The sequence below is a fragment of the Sesamum indicum genome, linkage group LG1 (genome assembly GCF_026168435.1).
Source record: "Sesamum indicum cultivar Baizhima isolate 11 linkage group LG1, ASM2616843v1, whole genome shotgun sequence".
Taxonomy (NCBI): Eukaryota; Viridiplantae; Streptophyta; class Magnoliopsida; order Lamiales; family Pedaliaceae; genus Sesamum; species Sesamum indicum.
The window spans coordinates 22,946,583-22,964,888 of record NC_142657.1 but is presented as its reverse complement, the minus strand read 5'-3'; the positions used below and the strand labels follow the sequence as shown (position 1 = coordinate 22,964,888).

The 18,306-nt window shown below is 38.2% G+C and overlaps 2 protein-coding genes across 3 annotated transcripts; one reads left to right on the top strand and one right to left on the bottom strand.

Moving 5' to 3' along the window:
- The first annotated feature begins 2,080 nt into the window (after positions 1-2,080).
- On the top strand, positions 2,081-5,149 carry UBC6 (ubiquitin-conjugating enzyme 6). Its single transcript, XM_011094371.3, has 6 exons — positions 2,081-2,441; positions 2,544-2,623; positions 3,228-3,342; positions 3,450-3,502; positions 3,596-3,724; positions 4,781-5,149. The coding sequence occupies exons 1-6, from the start codon at positions 2,398-2,400 to the stop codon at positions 4,909-4,911; spliced, it is 552 nt and encodes a 183-aa protein (XP_011092673.1). The 5' UTR covers positions 2,081-2,397; the 3' UTR covers positions 4,912-5,149.
- Positions 5,150-5,284: 135 nt separating this feature from the next.
- BRM (transcription regulatory protein SNF2) lies at positions 5,285-17,862 on the bottom strand. 2 transcript variants are annotated; one of them, XM_011094357.3, is made up of 15 exons: positions 17,463-17,862; positions 16,840-17,173; positions 13,898-15,199; positions 12,435-13,760; positions 11,873-11,985; positions 11,499-11,586; positions 11,300-11,386; positions 10,990-11,082; positions 10,832-10,915; positions 10,538-10,741; positions 9,715-9,957; positions 8,096-9,649; positions 7,456-7,980; positions 6,590-6,841; positions 5,285-6,071 (listed from the first exon to the last, which is right to left on the bottom strand). In XM_011094357.3, exons 2-15 carry the CDS (start codon positions 16,987-16,989, stop codon positions 5,424-5,426), a joined length of 6,669 nt encoding a protein of 2,222 aa, XP_011092659.2. In that variant the 5' UTR covers positions 16,990-17,173; positions 17,463-17,862; the 3' UTR covers positions 5,285-5,423. The 2 variants fall into 2 exon arrangements, with proteins under 2 accessions (XP_011092659.2, XP_011092655.2); XM_011094353.3 differs by having other exon boundaries at positions 16,840-17,862.
- Between the last annotated feature and the right edge of the window lie 444 nt (positions 17,863-18,306).

Genomic DNA, 18,306 nt, shown 5'->3' with positions numbered 1-18,306 from the left:
ATTTAGAACTTGGAATGTTTCTACCATATTGTCTCATAATGTATGTGGGCTATATTTTGTTCAGTAACAAAATGATCTTTTTAATATCAACTTGTATTTATGTATGAGTATAAACATATAAATCCAATATAACTATTATTAGGGGTAAATTACAATTACATTCCTTAAAATTTGACATAATTATGAATATTTCCTCATTTGAAAAACTACAAATACTCCCCCTAATATTTGATGAAATTATGTAATCTTTTGATGGAAGTATGAAATTGTTAACTTTGCCCTACTATGTACATTTTTTTTAAAAAATAAAAATTTATAAAAAAATTGAATGGGGTGAATGAAAATTTTTTATAAATTATAAAAAGAAAATATCTACTTAGTCCATATTTTTTTTTAAAAAACATAAAAGTATAGTTTTTAATTCATAAGGGACATTTTGGTCCGTTCATAAAAGTAGATGGAAATCTATTGGAGACTAACGGATTAGGCTAAATGTTAGACTCCCTTAAAATTAGGAGATATTGGTAATTTTTTAAACAATGAGAGAGTATTTATAATTATATCAAACTTTAGGAGAGATTGTAATTTATTCTATTATTAAATATTCACACTACATTTATCGACGTTCATTTACTCTATTAAAATATGAAAAAAATAATGACAATGTACAAGTCTCACATCATTATTGTTGTTATTATAATTATATTTATAATACATGATGATGCAAATTGTTACCTAGAGATGTTGATGGAGATTAATAATATAAACAATTTTCGGTGCATTATTTTATTTTATTTTCAAATCCTCTTTTTGATCCCATCAAGATTATAAAAGTCTATGGAAAGACAAATATGGCATCCTTCAAATTTTTGACTATTTATTGAAAGAATTAATAAATCATAAGTTATTTTCACTAAAAGTTGTGTTGGCTGCCCACTTTTTCAATTGATTTGATGTAAGATCAGTTCATGACTGTAATTAAGATTCTTTTAACCTTAGACAAGTCTATTACACGCTTTTAATTATTTTATTAATTAATGATCAATTAACCATAAAAGTTGTCACCTTTTTCAATCATTTATTATTATTATTATTTTATTCTCCTTACCTTCACTCACATTTCATTTCATTATAATAAAGAAAAGTTATGTTAATTAGCTATCTTTACACACACACACAAACACAAACACTTACACATATGTATGTGATGACGAGTATTTACTATTATATAAATTTTAATTCTGACAATTCTAAGGAGATGATGTTTTATGCTTCAACTAAATGAATAACACTTCACTAAGAAATATTTGATAAAAATAAGAAAATGTACATCACGTTGAAAAGTACAACTTTTCTCTCAAAATACTAAAAACAATATGAAGTGGGATTTCAATTTCCGATAATGTTTCTAAACCAAAAGAAATCAACAACAAATTCATGAAAAGAAAGCTATATAGATCAAACTTTCTCAGGTAACTTTGACAACTTAAAAAGCAAAGCTCATGAAAGAGTTGGAAGGGCGATTTAGGGGTAGAGGTAACACAAAAAGCCCATAACAATTGCTTCTCGTTAAAGTTGTAACATAATTTTATAAATATTACTTGAAATGGACAAATATTATTAGCTACCTATATTAAGCTCAATTTGCACAAAACTTACTATTATTCTTCTCCCTTCATATGAATGAATGCATGCTTTACTTTGTGTTTGGTGTTTGAAAAATGGAATTTTCTTGGATGAGTAAAGAAGAGAATAATAAAAATGTTGGAAAGTGGGGTTGTCTCTTTGATGAATGTGAAGCTTCCCCACTATTCAAGTTAACTCTATCTCCTATATATATATATATAAATATATGTCTGTAGTTGCCTAGACTTTAAAGGTATGATTAATTTTATGATGACAAACACTATAAATTTCCAATATCTTAATAAGATTCCACACCACCTTATCTTGGCTTGTTTCAAGTTCAAATGAGACATTGAAAGAGAAGAGAAGAACGAGATATCTTTTGTATTTTCTTTATGTTTTATTAAAGAAGAAACAAATTGGTATGAAAGAAATGGTGATTGTGAATGAAGTGTACGTATGTTGTAGGATTTGGTAAAGGAATGTAATGGCAAATAGTTAGGACAAGGAATCTTGAAAATGGAAAGCGCAGTAGATTAACATAGTGTGTTATGATGTAGGTGTCTAATCATCGACATCATCATCATAAAATGTTACTTCACACGCGCACACACATCTACATATCCTCTTCTTTTTCTATCTCCATTCCATTGTCCCATCGTCGATAGAGTTGAACAAGTAGCTCAATTCTTGATTTCCTTCTCCTTGGCCGCTTTTCTTTCTTCTCTGGAAAAACGACCAAGCCCAGAAATTTTCCAGTGGAAATTAACTATGTCTTCTCCAAGCAAGAGGCGTGAGATGGACTTAATGAAACTGTAAATTCTCTCTCTTTTTTTCTTTTCTGGGTGTGCTTGTGATTTCCTGAGTTGTTTTTTCGAAGATTTGTTTACTGAAATCGTGTTGGGTTCTTGAAATAGGATGATGAGTGATTACAAGGTGGAGATGATCAATGATGGCATGCAGGAGTTTTATGTGCATTTCCATGGACCCACTGATAGTATAATTCCCAAACCCACTTCCCGATTTTTGATCTTCATGTGACTTACTTAAGTGAAGATTCTTTAGCTCTGTGTTTGATCGTTGGTTTCTCTTAATCAGATTATTTTGACTGATCAGCGGTTTTCAAGTTATTGTGTGCGTCTTCTGGAGATATGGTTGCCCAACATGATTATGTGTAGAATTCTTGTTTTTCATATGGAAAAGAGAGTCTTGTTTGGTTGTAATATATGATTTGAGGTTGAACTGTCCTTTATGATTTTGCTTCCTTATATGGTAAAAATCACGGTTTTTAGTTAAGGGTTTTGATCAAATCCCATTCTGGATACTTAGATAAGTATGGAGCTCTCTTTCGCGCCTGCTGAGAGGTAGAAAGAGTGTTCCATATAGTTTATGTGTTGCCTTCTTGTTTGACATTTTTCCCTTGTATTTTTTCCTCTTCTGTTTCCATTTTCTTGGTGTGGTTGGAGGGTGGGTTTGTTAATACTTGATCATACACACCAAACATGAAGCAGTTGAGATGGGCTTCTTCAGCTAAAGATTTTTGGCTTTTTTTCTGCTTGCTCATTTTCTGTTTGTTAAATGGTTCCAATGAACTGTGTTAGGTCCTTACCATGGTGGAGTGTGGAAAGTAAGGGTGGAGCTTCCTGATGCTTATCCATACAAGTCACCCTCCATAGGATTTACTAACAAGATCTATCACCCCAATGTGGACGAAATGTGAGTCGTGTATCTTTGAAGTTTGAATACTTTCACATGTTTCTTTATCCACATTTATCTTGATGTTCTTGTTTCTCTTTTTCCCCTTCTCTGTTATTGAAATCCAGGTCAGGCTCAGTCTGTTTAGATGTGATTAACCAGACCTGGAGCCCTATGTTTGGTAATGTATAAGTGTGGTTTTACTTCTGCAAAGCCTAAATTAAACCGTGTTGATTGATAATGTGACCTCTTTCTGCAACAAAATATTGTACAGACCTTGTGAATGTGTTTGAGGTATTTTTACCACAACTTCTCCTGTACCCAAATCCATCTGACCCGTTGAATGGGGAGGCTGCAGCTCTAATGATGCGTGACCGAGGTGCATACGAACATAGAGTTAGAGGTACATTTTGCTGAAATCTCAAAATGCTGAGTGGCCAAAGTACATAATTACTTGATGATTTAACTGACATTCCCTCCTCACTTCATGCTTATAGTACTACTGGTATTTTTCCCTCGTTGCACAATACCACAGACGGTCTTGATTAGTATATATTAGAGAATCAAGTGGTTATTATTTTTTATTTATTGACATATGGGGTACGAGAAAAGTCTATATTATAACACTTCCACTCCTATATTGTCCTGCCTGTTATTTAGAGTCCCCTTTACATGTCTGAGCATTCCTGATGATGCTACCCGCTAACTTGAGAATGATAACAGCACATCGATGAATCAAACCTGGTATTTTTGCAACTATTGGCTGTTATTCCAGAACAGCATGCTCTAAAATCCAAGACTTGCCTATCGATATTAGGTTTTGTCTTTCACAGTTTTGTGAGGAAATTAGCGAAGTAGATAAACGGGACACTGAAAATACCCAAATGTCCAAACAAGTGCGGCATGAAATCTAGAAACTGAGTTTTGTAACTGTTCAAAAATCATGTATGTTTTGGTTTTAAGTTATTGATGTTCAACATCAGCAGCTTTACTATGTTTAGGGCCAATTATGTTACACCTTAGAAAAAATCTGTTAATACAGTTGTTTTATAGTTTTAACTTATAGAAACTTCTCTTGAAGGTTTATCTTTAGGGTAAATTATATTTTATCATTCGAACTATTTTCATTTTTACACTTTACCATCGATTTTTTTTGTCAACTTACCATCTCAACTTTGCAAAATTTGCATTTTGCCATATACGACCATTCTTTTGTTGATTTTCCTGTTGAGAAAACATCACGTAAAAAAATTTGTATCACATAGCCCTTAAATATCAGATGTGCACTGCGTGTGATGTTTTTTTTTATAAATGACAAAGTGCAAAATTTTGTAAAGTATCTTTATTAATTCTGTTTTGCAATTCACACATGTAGTACTAGTCTTCTAGAACAACTTCTACACGAATTTTATATATGGTATAACGTGAATGTGATGGGGCCTAAATGTTGATCCTCCAGAATACTGTGAGAAATATGCAAAAGCAGAAGATGCGGGGGCTGCCCCAGAAGAGAAATCAAGTGATGAGGAACTGAGTGAAGACGAATACGACTCTAGCGACGAGGCAGTTGTTGGGAAAGTGGATCCATAGCTTTCCCAGACTATGTACCCATACATCTGTTCTGTACATCATGTTATTGTTGCCCCCTGCTTAAAAGTCATCTGTAATTGCACATAGTAAACACTAATCATTGGCATGAATGCAAAGGAACCTACCCTGGCCTTTAGTTTCTAGTTTGTGCTATAATAGATGTAACATTTGTCTTAAGCTGTTTTCACCCAGCAAGAAAATGCTTGCTATTAATGAATATCTTAATCTCCTTCCATTATTTTTCCACTCTTTTTCCTCTGCTACCTTCAACTGAAATTTATAAAGGGTTGGAATATAAGTAAACAAATCATATCAAAATCTGATCTGAGGTTGGCAATTAGAGATATATGACCAAGCGAAAAATAGATAAATATACAAACAACTGACTTGAGCTATTGGCTGCCATAATGGCGAGAGCAAATAACAGGAGTATCAGACTTCAGGACATTCACGTTCTCAATCAATAAGCGGATTTTCGGCATTCAAACAATTACATAATGCAATTCTCAATGTCACAAATGGCTAGGACGCCTCCTTCCAGCATCAGTTCTCATCCTCTTTACAGGATTCGCCCATCCAACAGAGCCACCACTGTTGTTCCCTTGCTGAGGAGACAGAGCAGCCCACCCTTGTGTGGAACTTTGTTGGCTTGATCCTGTATCCTTGGCACCCGAAATCGAGCCTGGGCTTTTGATACTACGACCTAGGCCAGTAGGGGAGAGAGGACCCGCAGATCCACTCCCAGACTTTGCAGCCGACTTTTCCCTATCTTTCCTCTTCTTTTTGCAGATAACAAGGTCCCCAGGATGAGTAAACAGACGTGCATCATCTGGTTGGCTAAGCTCCCGGCTACTGCTACTTCCAAGCTTCGATTCTTTGTGAGGGACATAGCTCCGGACCTTAGTGCTTTCAACAGTATGAAAGGGAGCTCGACTCTGCGGCTTCTGGAAAGGACTATTGTCAGAATCCACATCTTTTACCGATTTTTGGCGCTTGCTTGGACCAGCAGGCGCCTGTCTTGAAGATGGACCAGTGGCTGGTGTAGCAACAGAAGCAGAGAAAGACATGGAATTTCTGGCCTCTCGAAAATCAGTGTCTGAAAATGCTACGTTCAATATATCAAAGAAGAGATCATGGACTTTCCTTGCCTCCGATCTCACCTATATTGCATTGTATCATACAGTCCATTTAGCTAAAAGCTTGGAGTTAATTAGCAAACAATGTAAAAAGGGGGTAGACGAGACTTTACTCTTCTAGGCTACATCATGAAACTTGTTAAATAACTAAAAGTTGCTTTAGCCTTTTAAAACAGTTGGAAATATATCCCTTTGCAATACCATTCAAACATGTCTTCTGAATCAGTTCTGATTTACAATATTAATTCAGAAAGGCATGTTCTCATAGGTTCAACAACTGAAGAGGAGAGATGCAGTTACAACAGGCTACAGGAAGCATATCTGCATACTAGGAGATTGAAAGCTACTCCAGATACACAGTATGAAGGAAAAAAGCAAAGGTGAGCAACATCGCCAATGAACAGGTCCACCAGGGCTTTGTGATATATTATCCAAGAAAAAGTTCCTAGTGATTAGTTAATATAGCTTCTGTAGAAGGTGTAATTGGACTTAAATTTGGAGACTACAAAATAACAAAGAATGAATAGAACGGAGTACCATACCTCATATGAGAACCCATGATACTGCATGCCACACTTCAACATAAGCTGTACATCAGATACAAGCTCCATGACTCCGCTGTACTCGAACTTGTCAACACGGATTTGGATCTTTCTTAAATCCAAAATGTTATCTCCTGCCCCACCAATCCCACTGGAGTTTTCAATTCTTCTCCACAGTTCAGTTAGCAGTGGTACTATTTGATGACCTTCATTGTCTATTCTTCTCTGGAGCTTATTTATAACATTTTTGCACTGTAAAATAATAATAGGAGAATAAATCCTAAGTGAGCAATGGTAAGAAACTCGAGGTAACATAAGCAAAAAGAAATGGGAGAGAGACGCTGGCCTAAAACTTGCCAAGATATGTCCTAGTCTAATTGAAAGTAATTTTGCATGATAAATTCAGCAAAAACCAAATGTCATCTGCTTGGTTTTAACTGGATGACAAATCATTGCTCAATTACAAATAGCAAGCATATCTTCTGAAAGAGTGAAAAGGAGAACAGAACCATAACATCACCATACCCAGTCCAACAATATGGACATCTAAGTCACCCAGTACAACATTGTACTTTTGACCTTGATTTTATGCATTTTCCTTAAAAGATCATATTGGGCCAGAATCACTTTCTGCTGGGATACCCGGGCAAAAAATACAGTGAAATCCAAAGTTTGTGCATAAATAATAGAAACAAAATTCACCTTTAGTTTGATAAAGAATTGCTTTAACTTTTTGGCTTCCTTTCATTTTTCCTCTCTTTTCCTTTTTCTTTTGGCTGCGCAGGGGGGGGGGGGGTGCGGTTGAAAAAAAGTTCTCATTTACTTGCCAGGTTCTTATAGAAACCCGAGTGCTTAGAACAACATACCTTTCTCTGGATGACCTCAGACATTATATTGCCAGTACTTTTAGGCCCTTTCACAACTTTACTGTCCAAGTTTAGATTTTCAGTAGCATCATCTGCAGGAGCAGAGCCATAAGTTACTCTCCCAGATTTAAGGGACCCCTGTACATTAGCTGCTTGTTTCCTTGAGACTAAAGTTCGTTTGTCCTTGACCGATGAATTATTTTTGTCAGATTTCAGTGAAACAGTATCTCCAAGGACCTTATGTGCACGGTCTTCCCTTGCTTGAGACTTGTATTTATGGTCCACCTGGAACGGCAACTGAGAAGGATCAGCTCGGCGAAGAGATGACTTGTCACTGTGCTTCTCCTCTGACCTCTCCGTAGTATGACGGGGGCGAAGTCGTATACTCCTCTTCCGTTTTACCTTAGGCTGCAACACCTGTTCGTCTTCACCTTCTTCACGCTCTTGGATCCAGCTACCAGATTGCTGTTGGTCCATTGGAGAATCCCCCGAGACAGCAATTTCTCCTTCTTCTAACTCGTCTGCCTGGAAATTAGGAAGCTTGTGAGATACTGAAGGTCAAAGTCAAAACTACGAGAAGGGGGGTTAGTTTTTTGAAATTGATCATTATAGAAAATCATAAACCATGTGAGAGACATACCAACTTCTTTGATCGGGAGTTGGACCTACTATCCAAAGCAGAAAGTGATCCAAACTTTTGAGAAGATACAGATGGAGATACCATTCGCATTAATTTTCTATTGTGTGAAGATGATCCAGATGAACCCGCTTCTTCAATTATATTATTGTTTCTGACGCTGTCCAAAGCTCTTTGGTACTCGTATCCATCAGCAGAAACAGGACCATCTTCTTCCGATTGATCTTTATTAACTCGAGGCGCCTCAGTGGACTCATCATCTTCAAACTCCCCGATTTCTCCTTCTTCTTCCTGAATGGAATATCCATTCCTATCCTCGGAACTGGCTTCTGAAAATTCTCCATTTTCTTCATCCAATTCAGTATAAATGGGAATTTTTCCCCTGGGTCTCCCCCTTTTTCTCTCGGTTTCAGAGGCTACTTCAGTGGAATCCATGCCAATAGCTCCTCCATATAAAGCATTCTTTGATGGCTTCTTTGATAAATTTGCAATGGTGGCATTTACTTCTTTTGTACTAGCACGAAGCCAATCAGGAACCTGATCGTAACGAGTCATGTCCTCTGCCCAGTCAAGTTCTTCATCCATCTGATCAAAGAGCTCTACTTCTTCCTCGCTCCTGGCAATCATGCGGTTCACCTCATGAAGCGATGGAACATCATGAACTGTTTCTTGGTATCTTTCTTCATCATGCAACAGGGTTTCCAAAGTCAGCCGCCTCTCTTCATGTGTGGTCCTCTGATCAAACCGCCCAGCATTAATAACTTCATCAGCCATGTCAATCTTATACTGTTGGATATTATTTCGAATCAAACTTTCAATTGAACCCATGTATCGGTCCTTGCCAGCAAGGTCGTCATCTGAATCAACTGTTCCTCCGTTCCTGAATTCATCTTCTTTCTGATGACTGGATATTTTGTCTACCACAGCTTCCATATAAATGACTTTCACCTCCCTAGTCTGCCCAATACGATGGGCTCGAGCCACAGCCTGTTCCTCATTTTTTGGATTTGGATCTGGATCATATATGATGACTGTGTCAGCAGACTGAAGATTCAGACCCCGTCCTGCAGCACGAATGCTGAGCAAGAAAATAAAGCAATCAGTATCTGGACGGTTAAATTCCACGATAGCACTTTCACGGTCTTCCAAACTAGTCATCCCATCGATTCTTCTGAATACAAGCCTTCGCCACTGTAAATATTCTTCCATTATGTCAAGAAGCTTAGTCATGGTACTAAAGAGCAGCACCCTATGTCCAGTTCTCTGAAGCTTAATCAAAATCCTGTCCAGAACCCACAATTTTCCGCATGATCTCACAAGAAAATCCTTCGAAAAGTCACTGAAATATGGGTAATTTAGCAAAGGATGATTGCAGGCTTTTCTTAGCTCCATGCATCTATTGTTTAAAGTTTTGTAAGTTTTAGCCTGATAAATTGGATTCTTTTGAACCTTGCGCCTTTCATCCTCAGGATCAACCCTAAGAGTGCCAGTGGATTTTATCCAATCATAAATGGCACTCTGTATTGCAGACATTCTGCATTTCATAACAATTGAAACCTGCATTTGAAATCAAATTAGAAGTAATCCACACCACAAGATACCCATATTCTACGAAGCCATACCTTTGGAGGAAGTGATCCTTCCACATCTTCAACACGACGCCTGAGCATAAAAGGCTCTAAAATTTGATGAAGTCTATGGATAATTATCACCTTCTTCTCAGTCTCGAGCCAGTCATCCTCAGCATTGTGCGTGGGGCCTTCTTTTTGGAATGGTTGAGAGAACCAATCATGGAATGCTTTTCGATTATCAAAGACTTCTGGGAGCAGAAGGTTCAGAAGAGACCAAAGTTCTTTAAGATCGTTCTGCATACAAAGAGAGGTTGGGGTGATCCCAGTGCAAGTGCATGAACCAATATATTTTTCCTCATTCAAGAGGATGGAATCCACCTCATATCCAATGAATAGGCATGGACCTCATGGAATCACAAAAATTCACTGATCCAGGAGAAATCTGTTTAAAAAAATCCAGAACCGCCCCGTCTTCTGAAATGATGTCTGATTCATCTTTTCGCATTAAGAAGGGGTTGAACTGTATGGCACAGGTTTTACCATTCCTTTTTATTTATTTCTTGTGCGTCCCACAGTGAAGACTCGAGATTCTAAAATTTGAACTTAGTCTCCCGAAATACTCCATTCGAAGAAATGATTTAACACCAGTCCACCTACTACTTTTCAAGGGAATATCACAAAAACACTAAAATCCTTGATCTTTTTTACCTCTCCAAGTCAATTAGAAAAGTACTCGGGGAATTTTGGACAGGAGTATAATCAGAATCTCTCAACTTTAATTAGCCAGTCAACAAGATTTCATGATATAAAGTTATACTAGAGAAAACTAAATTATAATTCAATTAAGGGAAACTCCATTAACCAAAAAGCACACCTGCAATGGCGTCCCTGTGAGAAGCAAGCGCCTTTGGCAGCGATATCTATCAAGATCACGAGCTAATACAGACTCTCTGTCCTTCATCCGTTGTGCTTCATCAATTATAATATATTTCCAATCAATTTTTGAAAGTTTTGAACGATCATACATAACGAACTCATAGGTGGTCACGAGGACATTAAACTTCAAGGCTAACACTTCCTATACAGCACATGAAACAAAAGGACACTGATTAAAACATAAGGAAATTTAAGGAGTTATGGTTAAATGAACATATATTTATCTTCTTACTTGAGAAAACAATTTCGATCTTTGGTCCTTCCCACCAACGTAATATATGCAGGAAACAGTTGGAAGCCAATTGTGCAATTCACTCTGGGATGTAACATTGATCAGAAATGTTAAGGGAGAAGTAAGAAGAATTTGAATGGAACTACAAAAAAAACTACCTTCCAGTTCACGAGAACAGCATTAGGAACAATAATAAGATGCGGACCATAGTTCCCTTTGAACTCCATCAAATACGCAATCAAGGCCATGACCTGTATAAGAAAACATATACCAAAATATTTGACATATGCATCCATAAACTTCCACAAGTGCAGAAATGTAGAGCTCTTTAACCCCAAAGAATGAAGAAAGGAAATACATCAGCTCCAACAAGCATCATGCGATAAATCATCTATTAAGAGATTTTCTCTTTTTACATACATGGAAACAGGCAAACCTTCAAAGGGATATTAATTTACAATAACTCACCTGCACAGTCTTTCCAAGACCCATCTCATCAGCCAAAATTCCATTTAATTTGTTGTTGTATAAAGATAACATCCATTGCAGACCCACCTGCATATTCGAGTAAAGTCAATATTTAAATAAGAAACACACAAGTCAAAGTCAAGTTTAAAACTAATCAACCAAAGGACAATGATAGAGGTCAAAATTGAAAGACACCGACCAGCTGATAATCGCGTAGCGTTCCAGCTCGTAACATTGAGGGCTGCCTAATGACCTTTTCATTGACAGCATGTGCAAGATTGTAATACCTGGTGAAACACAGAAAGAAAGGAAGTACAGTGATATTATGCCAAAAGTCATTACCGTAACACAGAATGACACTTTAAGTTAAACTATTCTAAGTGCAAAGCAATGGAAGTATCCAAGTGACATGTCCAAAATAGACTAGCAAACACTGAACATAAAGGGGAAAATTACAGATATCACATTCAATAGGAAAGTTGACAGCATAAAAACATTCCCAAGTTGACCATAAGTCGTTCCCTATTGACATCTGGATGTCAATTATCAAGTAATGGCAAAACAAAAGCTTACTTGTTAACTGATGAACTATCTCTTGGTGCATTCATCTCAGAAAAGCGATTCCTTATCATCACTTCTTCTCTGGCACAGGCAGCAGCAGCTCTTACTTCTTCTTCAGAAAGACCCTTTAATCCAGAAAACGAACTTAATGAGAATAGCAAAATCCAAGTGTGACAATGTTAGGAATAACACTCGTTTCACAAAGCAAAGACAACTAGGTTAAACATTTGGAAATATATTGTTACGAAGCTTCTCAAGAAACATGTTTCCCAATAATGTCAAGTATAGGTGAGTAAGGATTTCACTATTACTTAATGCTTGAGATGACAATGTTGTAGTGCTCATAGCATTAACTTTGCTGCTAGTAAGGTGTAAAAGTACCATAATTTTGTATGGAAAAATCTTTTCCTTATCCAGATATATAATAATATGAAAACAAATACACAACTGTAATGCATGACGCTAATGCCTCAGAATTTTCTTTGCCTCAATAGGAGCTCCTTGACATTGTTAGTTCTCTAGTGTGCTTAGTGTGCCAACCAGGGGGTGGGGGGAGAGAGAGCAGAGAGAATGCCTGTGCACGTGCGGCAGCTGCAGCAGCATTAGCTGCTTCCTCGACCTCCTGCTGATTTTTAGCAGCTGTTATTTTACTTCCAAGCTTGTGAAGATACTCTTCAGTTTGTGTTAAAAACGATGACAGAACAGCATATCTTTCTGCAGCTTCCCCAGGTATGTTAGTTTGTTGTTCCAGCAACATCTCCCTATATCTTTCTACATCATTATTTTTCAAAGCTTCCATCCTTTTATTGCGGTCATCATCCTTTCTCTTGGAGAACTCCCTCAGCATCCTTTCATGATATTTGTGGACTCCTCTATTGCGGGCAGTTCGAGCATCACGGATGCCCCAATGAGCCTCAAGAAGCTTCTTGCGCCACTGGAATATGGATTTCAGTTGCTTCTCCCTAATTGCCTTCTGATTGGCCTGTGATTGCCTGTTAAGCTCTTGACGTTGACGCTCACACAGTCGAACAAATTTCCGATATGGTCTATCAGGCATAGCCATTATTTCTTGCTGTTGTTGTTCAATCTCATCCCTTAAGCGTGCCTGACACTCTGCAAGCTGAAGCTTTTTTGATTCAATTTGTAGCCGTATGACAAGATCTGGTCTAATTCTCTTTCTCTCTAAGTTTACAGCAAGTATTTTATCAATCTTCTCTATTTTCTCTGCTCTTTTCCTTTTACGGATCTCTCCACCTTCATCAGCAAAAAGGTCTTTAATATCATATGCTAGGGTCAAATTATTATTATTGTTCATCATAGAGGATCCAAGAGTCTCGTGTTTCCTGGTGAAGACAGGGAAATCAAATAAAGGCCCATGATACTTTCTAGTCGAACCACCATCCTTAGGCTGGGTTGTGTTACTCGCTTGAATAGGTTTCTTGACTTGAATTGAATCTGAAACATTTGACTGTGTGGCAATTGCTTTACCCCTGTCGGCGGCAACATCACCCCTGACAGGAGTTTTCTGGTTGCCTGGCTCAGGATCCTGTTCAGACTTCCCAGAACTACCAAGGCTCTGCTGCTCTTCTTTCCCGGGAGGAGCCAAAAATCTCGGCTCCCTTGCTGTGGTTGTGGAGCTTTGCACGTTAACTGTTAAGGCAGCTGCCCTGTTATCCCCTGAACCTTCTTCTTTTAAATTACTTACTCCTGCTGGTGATTTTACAACCTGAGGCCCCTTCTCAGTTGATTCCACATTTCTTGCATGCTCATTAACATTTTCTCCACCTGATCTATCCTTGCAAACACTTACAGGGGGTGGAGATACCTGTTGTGCCTGCAAATCAAGTGGTGGTGGTGCAATGGCTTGGAGCAATTCACGTGGCAAAGTTCCATCACCTTTCTGCAAGCAGAGCAAATGAGAGAAACATGATTCAAAGTTTTCGTTGAAGAATCAAGCGGAAAATGAAAAGAAAACCATTACGACATATTTGGACGAACGCAGTGAAGAATTTGGATGTGTAAGGATAATGATCTAACCTTTAGGCGCCTAAATGCTAGTATTTGTGCCTTAAGTACATGCAGTTGCTGCTTGGTAAACCCAACATGTGATTGTCGCATCTGGGAAACTGATCCACCCTGAGATGTTGATGCAATTCCTGCATCCCCATCATTAGATGGAGTTACAGATTGTGGAGATCGATTGCATTGCCTGCCATTTTGAACCTGAGGAGCATCTGGGACAGTGGCCGAAGTTTTTGCTACTACGCTTTCAACCCCTTGGCTCACATTCCCAGATGACTGTGATGGATGCACAGGAGGTATTCCATGGCCGAGCAAAGTAGGCAGCCTTGGGGGCAAGTGGTTGTCTCTACCGTGCATAGACAATTGTTGCACAGGTTTGTTGCCAGAGTTGTTAACTAGAGTTGCACTTGAAGTTACACCGAGATTACTATGGGAAACTGCCTGCCTAGCTTTAGAAGAACCAGATTGCCCTGAGACATCACTTGACGAGTTACCATGTGGACTACTTTCGTTACCAATCTGTGGTGAGGTAACATGCTGTTTTGCAAAAGATACAGACTGCATAGCAGCAGTATTTTCATTTGCCTTCTGCTGAGCAACCATTCTGGTCTGCATGAGAGGAATAAGCTGTGCCATTACATTTGCATTTGCGGGATGTGACAGGTCAATATTACGCTCAAGCGCCAAAGCCTGCATTGCCTGCATCTGTGCAGCCAGATTGCTCGTCATGTTCATCATATTTTGCTGAGATTGTGGCCCCAACATAGGTGCCGATGGGATTACTTGGCCAAGTAGTGTAGGATGATTCAATTTTGGATCAGTTCTATGGTCGGGCGCAGGCCGCTGACTGTGATCTGCCTGTTTGTCACTCTGCGCAACCTGCTCAGATGACTTCTTGGAGGAGGATGCCTGAGAATTTGCTGATTGGATGGAAACGAGATCTTGCATCTGCATATTTCCCATCCGCATTTCTTGATCTTTTCCAAGAGAACCAAACATTCCTGGTTTCATCTGCTGCTGAGATTGTACAGATTTCTGTTGGGCTGCCTGGAATGCATATTGTAAGTAAGCCTGTTGGATAGGATTCAACATTTGTTGCTCAACACCTTGACTCCTACTGTGACTCTGTTCTGGGACCTTGGAAGTACCATGCTGTTGGCCCAGATCGATGAACTTCCTGGGTTGTTGAGGTAGCTGCATGGACCCAGATGCTGCAGGAAAATTAGCCCCTCCAAGGAGTCCATGAACATTGCCAGCTTGGTACGCTAGAAGGGCATCATTTCCTTCAGGTCTCCTCAGAAATTGTTGCTGCAAAGACTACAAATGAAATTCCAAAATGTGAGTTCTGTACAGAGAAATTAAATCAGAAACTCTAAGATACAGCAAGCCAGCATTTGCAGCTCGAGAGGATTGCCACGAAATATTATCATAGAGAGTGAAACTGAATGGCTGACGAGATAATACCACAAGAGAAAATTAATGAAACTCTAAACAATTTGATAAAGTTTCAACAAGCTGAACTAACTAGAGAAGAGCTGAATACATTAACCAGAGAAAAACTGAACATAGAAAAATTAGCAATAAACACTGAAGGAACCAATTGATTGTTTTAAAGGTTAGATGGTCAGATTTTAAGGTCACCGCCTAGGGTCAAAGCCAGGATATCAAGGAGTTCTACAGTAGTGTTCTGGCAGAAAATTGGGGAAGAGGCAAAATCTAATTTTAGTAAATGAAGTTTCTAATAACATCACTTTTTCTGTTTTTCAGGCATCAAGGTAGTGATTACATGGGAGGAGAGAAGGGAGGAGTTCTACTGACTCCTTGAGAAAAGTGAAAACCCATGTATTAGTTTCACCTTCAGCTATAAACCGTTCTCATCTCTTTCATATATTTGCATCAAAGATACCCAAGCATAAAAACTTTCAAACTGAATTCTGAAAGGATGAAAGTTCTAATATGCATACAAGAAAAACTGGTGAGAAGCACATATATGGACAAAAGAGAGTGAAGCTAAGAATTAGGTGCAAATGTAAAACTTCAAAGAAATGGTTGTTCTCCAAATATTTTAAGTCCAGCAATGACTGTGAACGTCAGTTGCTACTTGCTAGGAGTGAACATAGTTAAAGCTTAAGCTAAGAAGATGTTCAGTAAGATAATTTGCGAAGCCCATATCTGTGCTTAGTCTTGGCATGTCATTCTCAAACCATAAACATAAATCCATAAACAGGTACAGCAATTAAAACAACTCGTGTGAAACTGCAGGGAAAGTAGCAAATGCTGCATCAAGAAGCTATGGATCGACACGGAAAAGAAAAAATGCAAGTGCCAAAATCAAATTCCAGTTAAAAAGTTAAGACCTAGAAACAAACTAGATAGAATATCCACTCTTTGACAACAGGGTAGTAAACTCCTTGGACGCTTGAATCTTACAGAGTACCAATATAACTGATTACTCATGAGATGATCAATAGAAACAGACAAATTAACAACCGAAAAAGTTTTAGATTTACATTACATCTCAAGTGTTACATGAGACCTAGTTCTAGTACTACTTCTGAGAACTGAGAAAGAAACAATGATAATCGTGTTCCCCCTTTATATATAAAGGGAAAGCTGTCTAAAAATAAAATCTGTAAATCCCAATGTAATGTAAAGATAACCAGAGTTCAAGGGGAAACATGAACTAATAACTCTATTTCCAAAACCCAAACATCACACAATGGTAAACATGAAATCAGAAGTGAATAAATCAATTCTCCTAAACAAAGAGAAATACCGTACAGACCACAAAAAGGGACAACTAATCCGGCAAAGAAGCAGCATATTGTTAGAAAGAAATTAAGTCACCTACGTCATATTAAATTATATGAATAAAATAAAATAAAAAATTAAAAGATCCTTCAACAGATTACTAACGGAATACAAGACATCCACAGATAACAGAGAAAAAACCTAACCAGTCTTTGTTGTTGCTGCTGTTGCTGCTGCTGCTGATCAAAGGCTGAAACAGCGGAGGAAGAGGAGGATGGTGAAGCAGAGGCGGATGCAGCCGTACTCCGCCCATGCCCCCCGCCTCCACCTTGCTGACGCCCAGTACCGGATTGCATGCAAAAAATTCAAAAATCCCCCCGAAAAACACCAAGCTGGCTTTTGTCAACAAACACTAATATCGCACCTCAAAAGAAACAAAAAGCAAAAAAAATTGCAGAATCCCTGTTACACCCTTCCAACAATTGAAACTGGCGACAGAGTCAAATCGTTCCAAGGCGGCGGGGCCCAGCACCGGAATGCCTGCGAAAAATTTCAACCTCGAAAGACCCCCAAAGAAATTGACCAAGCTCAAGATTTAAGCAAACACTTAGAAGCAAAAAGAACGAGTGCAACAGACTCCCATAAAAACCCCATGCGATGGAAGACAGTAAGAGAGTCCAAAAAACGACTTCATTTCAAGGCGACAACGATTCAGCTCTAGTAAAACTCACAACATTCATCGAGTTCGAGATTTTAACAAACACCGTAGATCCCCCCCGCCCCCCGGAAAAATTCAAAAAACACAAAATCAATAAATTCCCGTTAATACCTTCTGACAATTAAAGGTTGTTCCAGAGTCAAAACCCCGTCGTCTCAAAATTCTGATCCCAAATCCCAAAATTCACTTCCCCGACACATGTCCCACATTTTGGGGGTACGCCTCCATGCATATATACGTCTCCTAAACCGCATCAAAATCCATTCTCTGAACCAAAAAAAAAGGGAGGGGGGAACGAAAAATCAGAGATTTTTGGCGCGAAATGAAGGGCCCAGATCGATCTGATGGACGGCGATTTCCGCACTTGCCGGAATTTTTCTTTTTAATTTTTCCCTTTTTTCTCTCCCCAACACTCCAAATTCCCTCTCACTCACTGCGTGCGTCTCGGTGTGTGAGAGCAATTCTTCACGCAATTTCCATTTTCTTTCGGGTGGGGGGGCCAAACCAAGCCCTAAGGGCACCCTTTTTATAAGGGTGCCATAAAATATTGTTTCCAGTCAGAGTGGCATTACGGTCATTTCCACCCATCCCGGGACTAACCATGGTTAGGTGAGGCGACATCTTAATGTTATGATTATCTTATTATTATAAATATGCCCCACCACTTTTGTATTTTTTCAAATAGGTCCTTATTATTATTATTTTTTTGGGTTCAATTCCAATATTTATATTAATGTCTTATGTTATTCGCCTTCATGTGGGTTTAAATATTAATCCTCCTTTTAAAGGTAAAAAATAATTTTTATCCTTAAATTAATTATTTTATACTGATTTTGAATCTCAAAAATGTCAAATATTTAAATTCAACATTTTTACTTATTAATATAATTCTTTTTGGCAATTTTCTACATATATGGAAAAAAATATTTACGTCGATATTTTTTAACTTTAACAT

Excerpts from the sequence above, each read along its gene's own strand:
- UBC6 (XM_011094371.3), top strand. The coding sequence starts at position 2,398 with ATGTCTTCTCCAAGCAAGAGGCGTGAGATGGACTTAATGAAACT. Across the intron at positions 2,442-2,543 it reads GAGATGGACTTAATGAAACT|GATGATGAGTGATTACAAGG; the intron begins GTAAATTCTCTC and ends TTCTTGAAATAG. Across the intron at positions 2,624-3,227 it reads TTTCCATGGACCCACTGATA|GTCCTTACCATGGTGGAGTG; the intron begins GTATAATTCCCA and ends GAACTGTGTTAG.
- BRM (XM_011094353.3), bottom strand. The coding sequence starts at position 16,989 with ATGCAATCCGGTACTGGGCGTCAGCAAGGTGGAGGCGGGGGGCATGGG. Across the intron at positions 15,200-16,839 it reads AGCAGCAACAACAAAGACTG|TCTTTGCAGCAACAATTTCT; the intron begins GTTAGGTTTTTT and ends TTTCATTTGTAG. Across the intron at positions 10,742-10,831 it reads GATCGAAATTGTTTTCTCAA|GAAGTGTTAGCCTTGAAGTT; the intron begins GTAAGAAGATAA and ends TGTGCTGTATAG.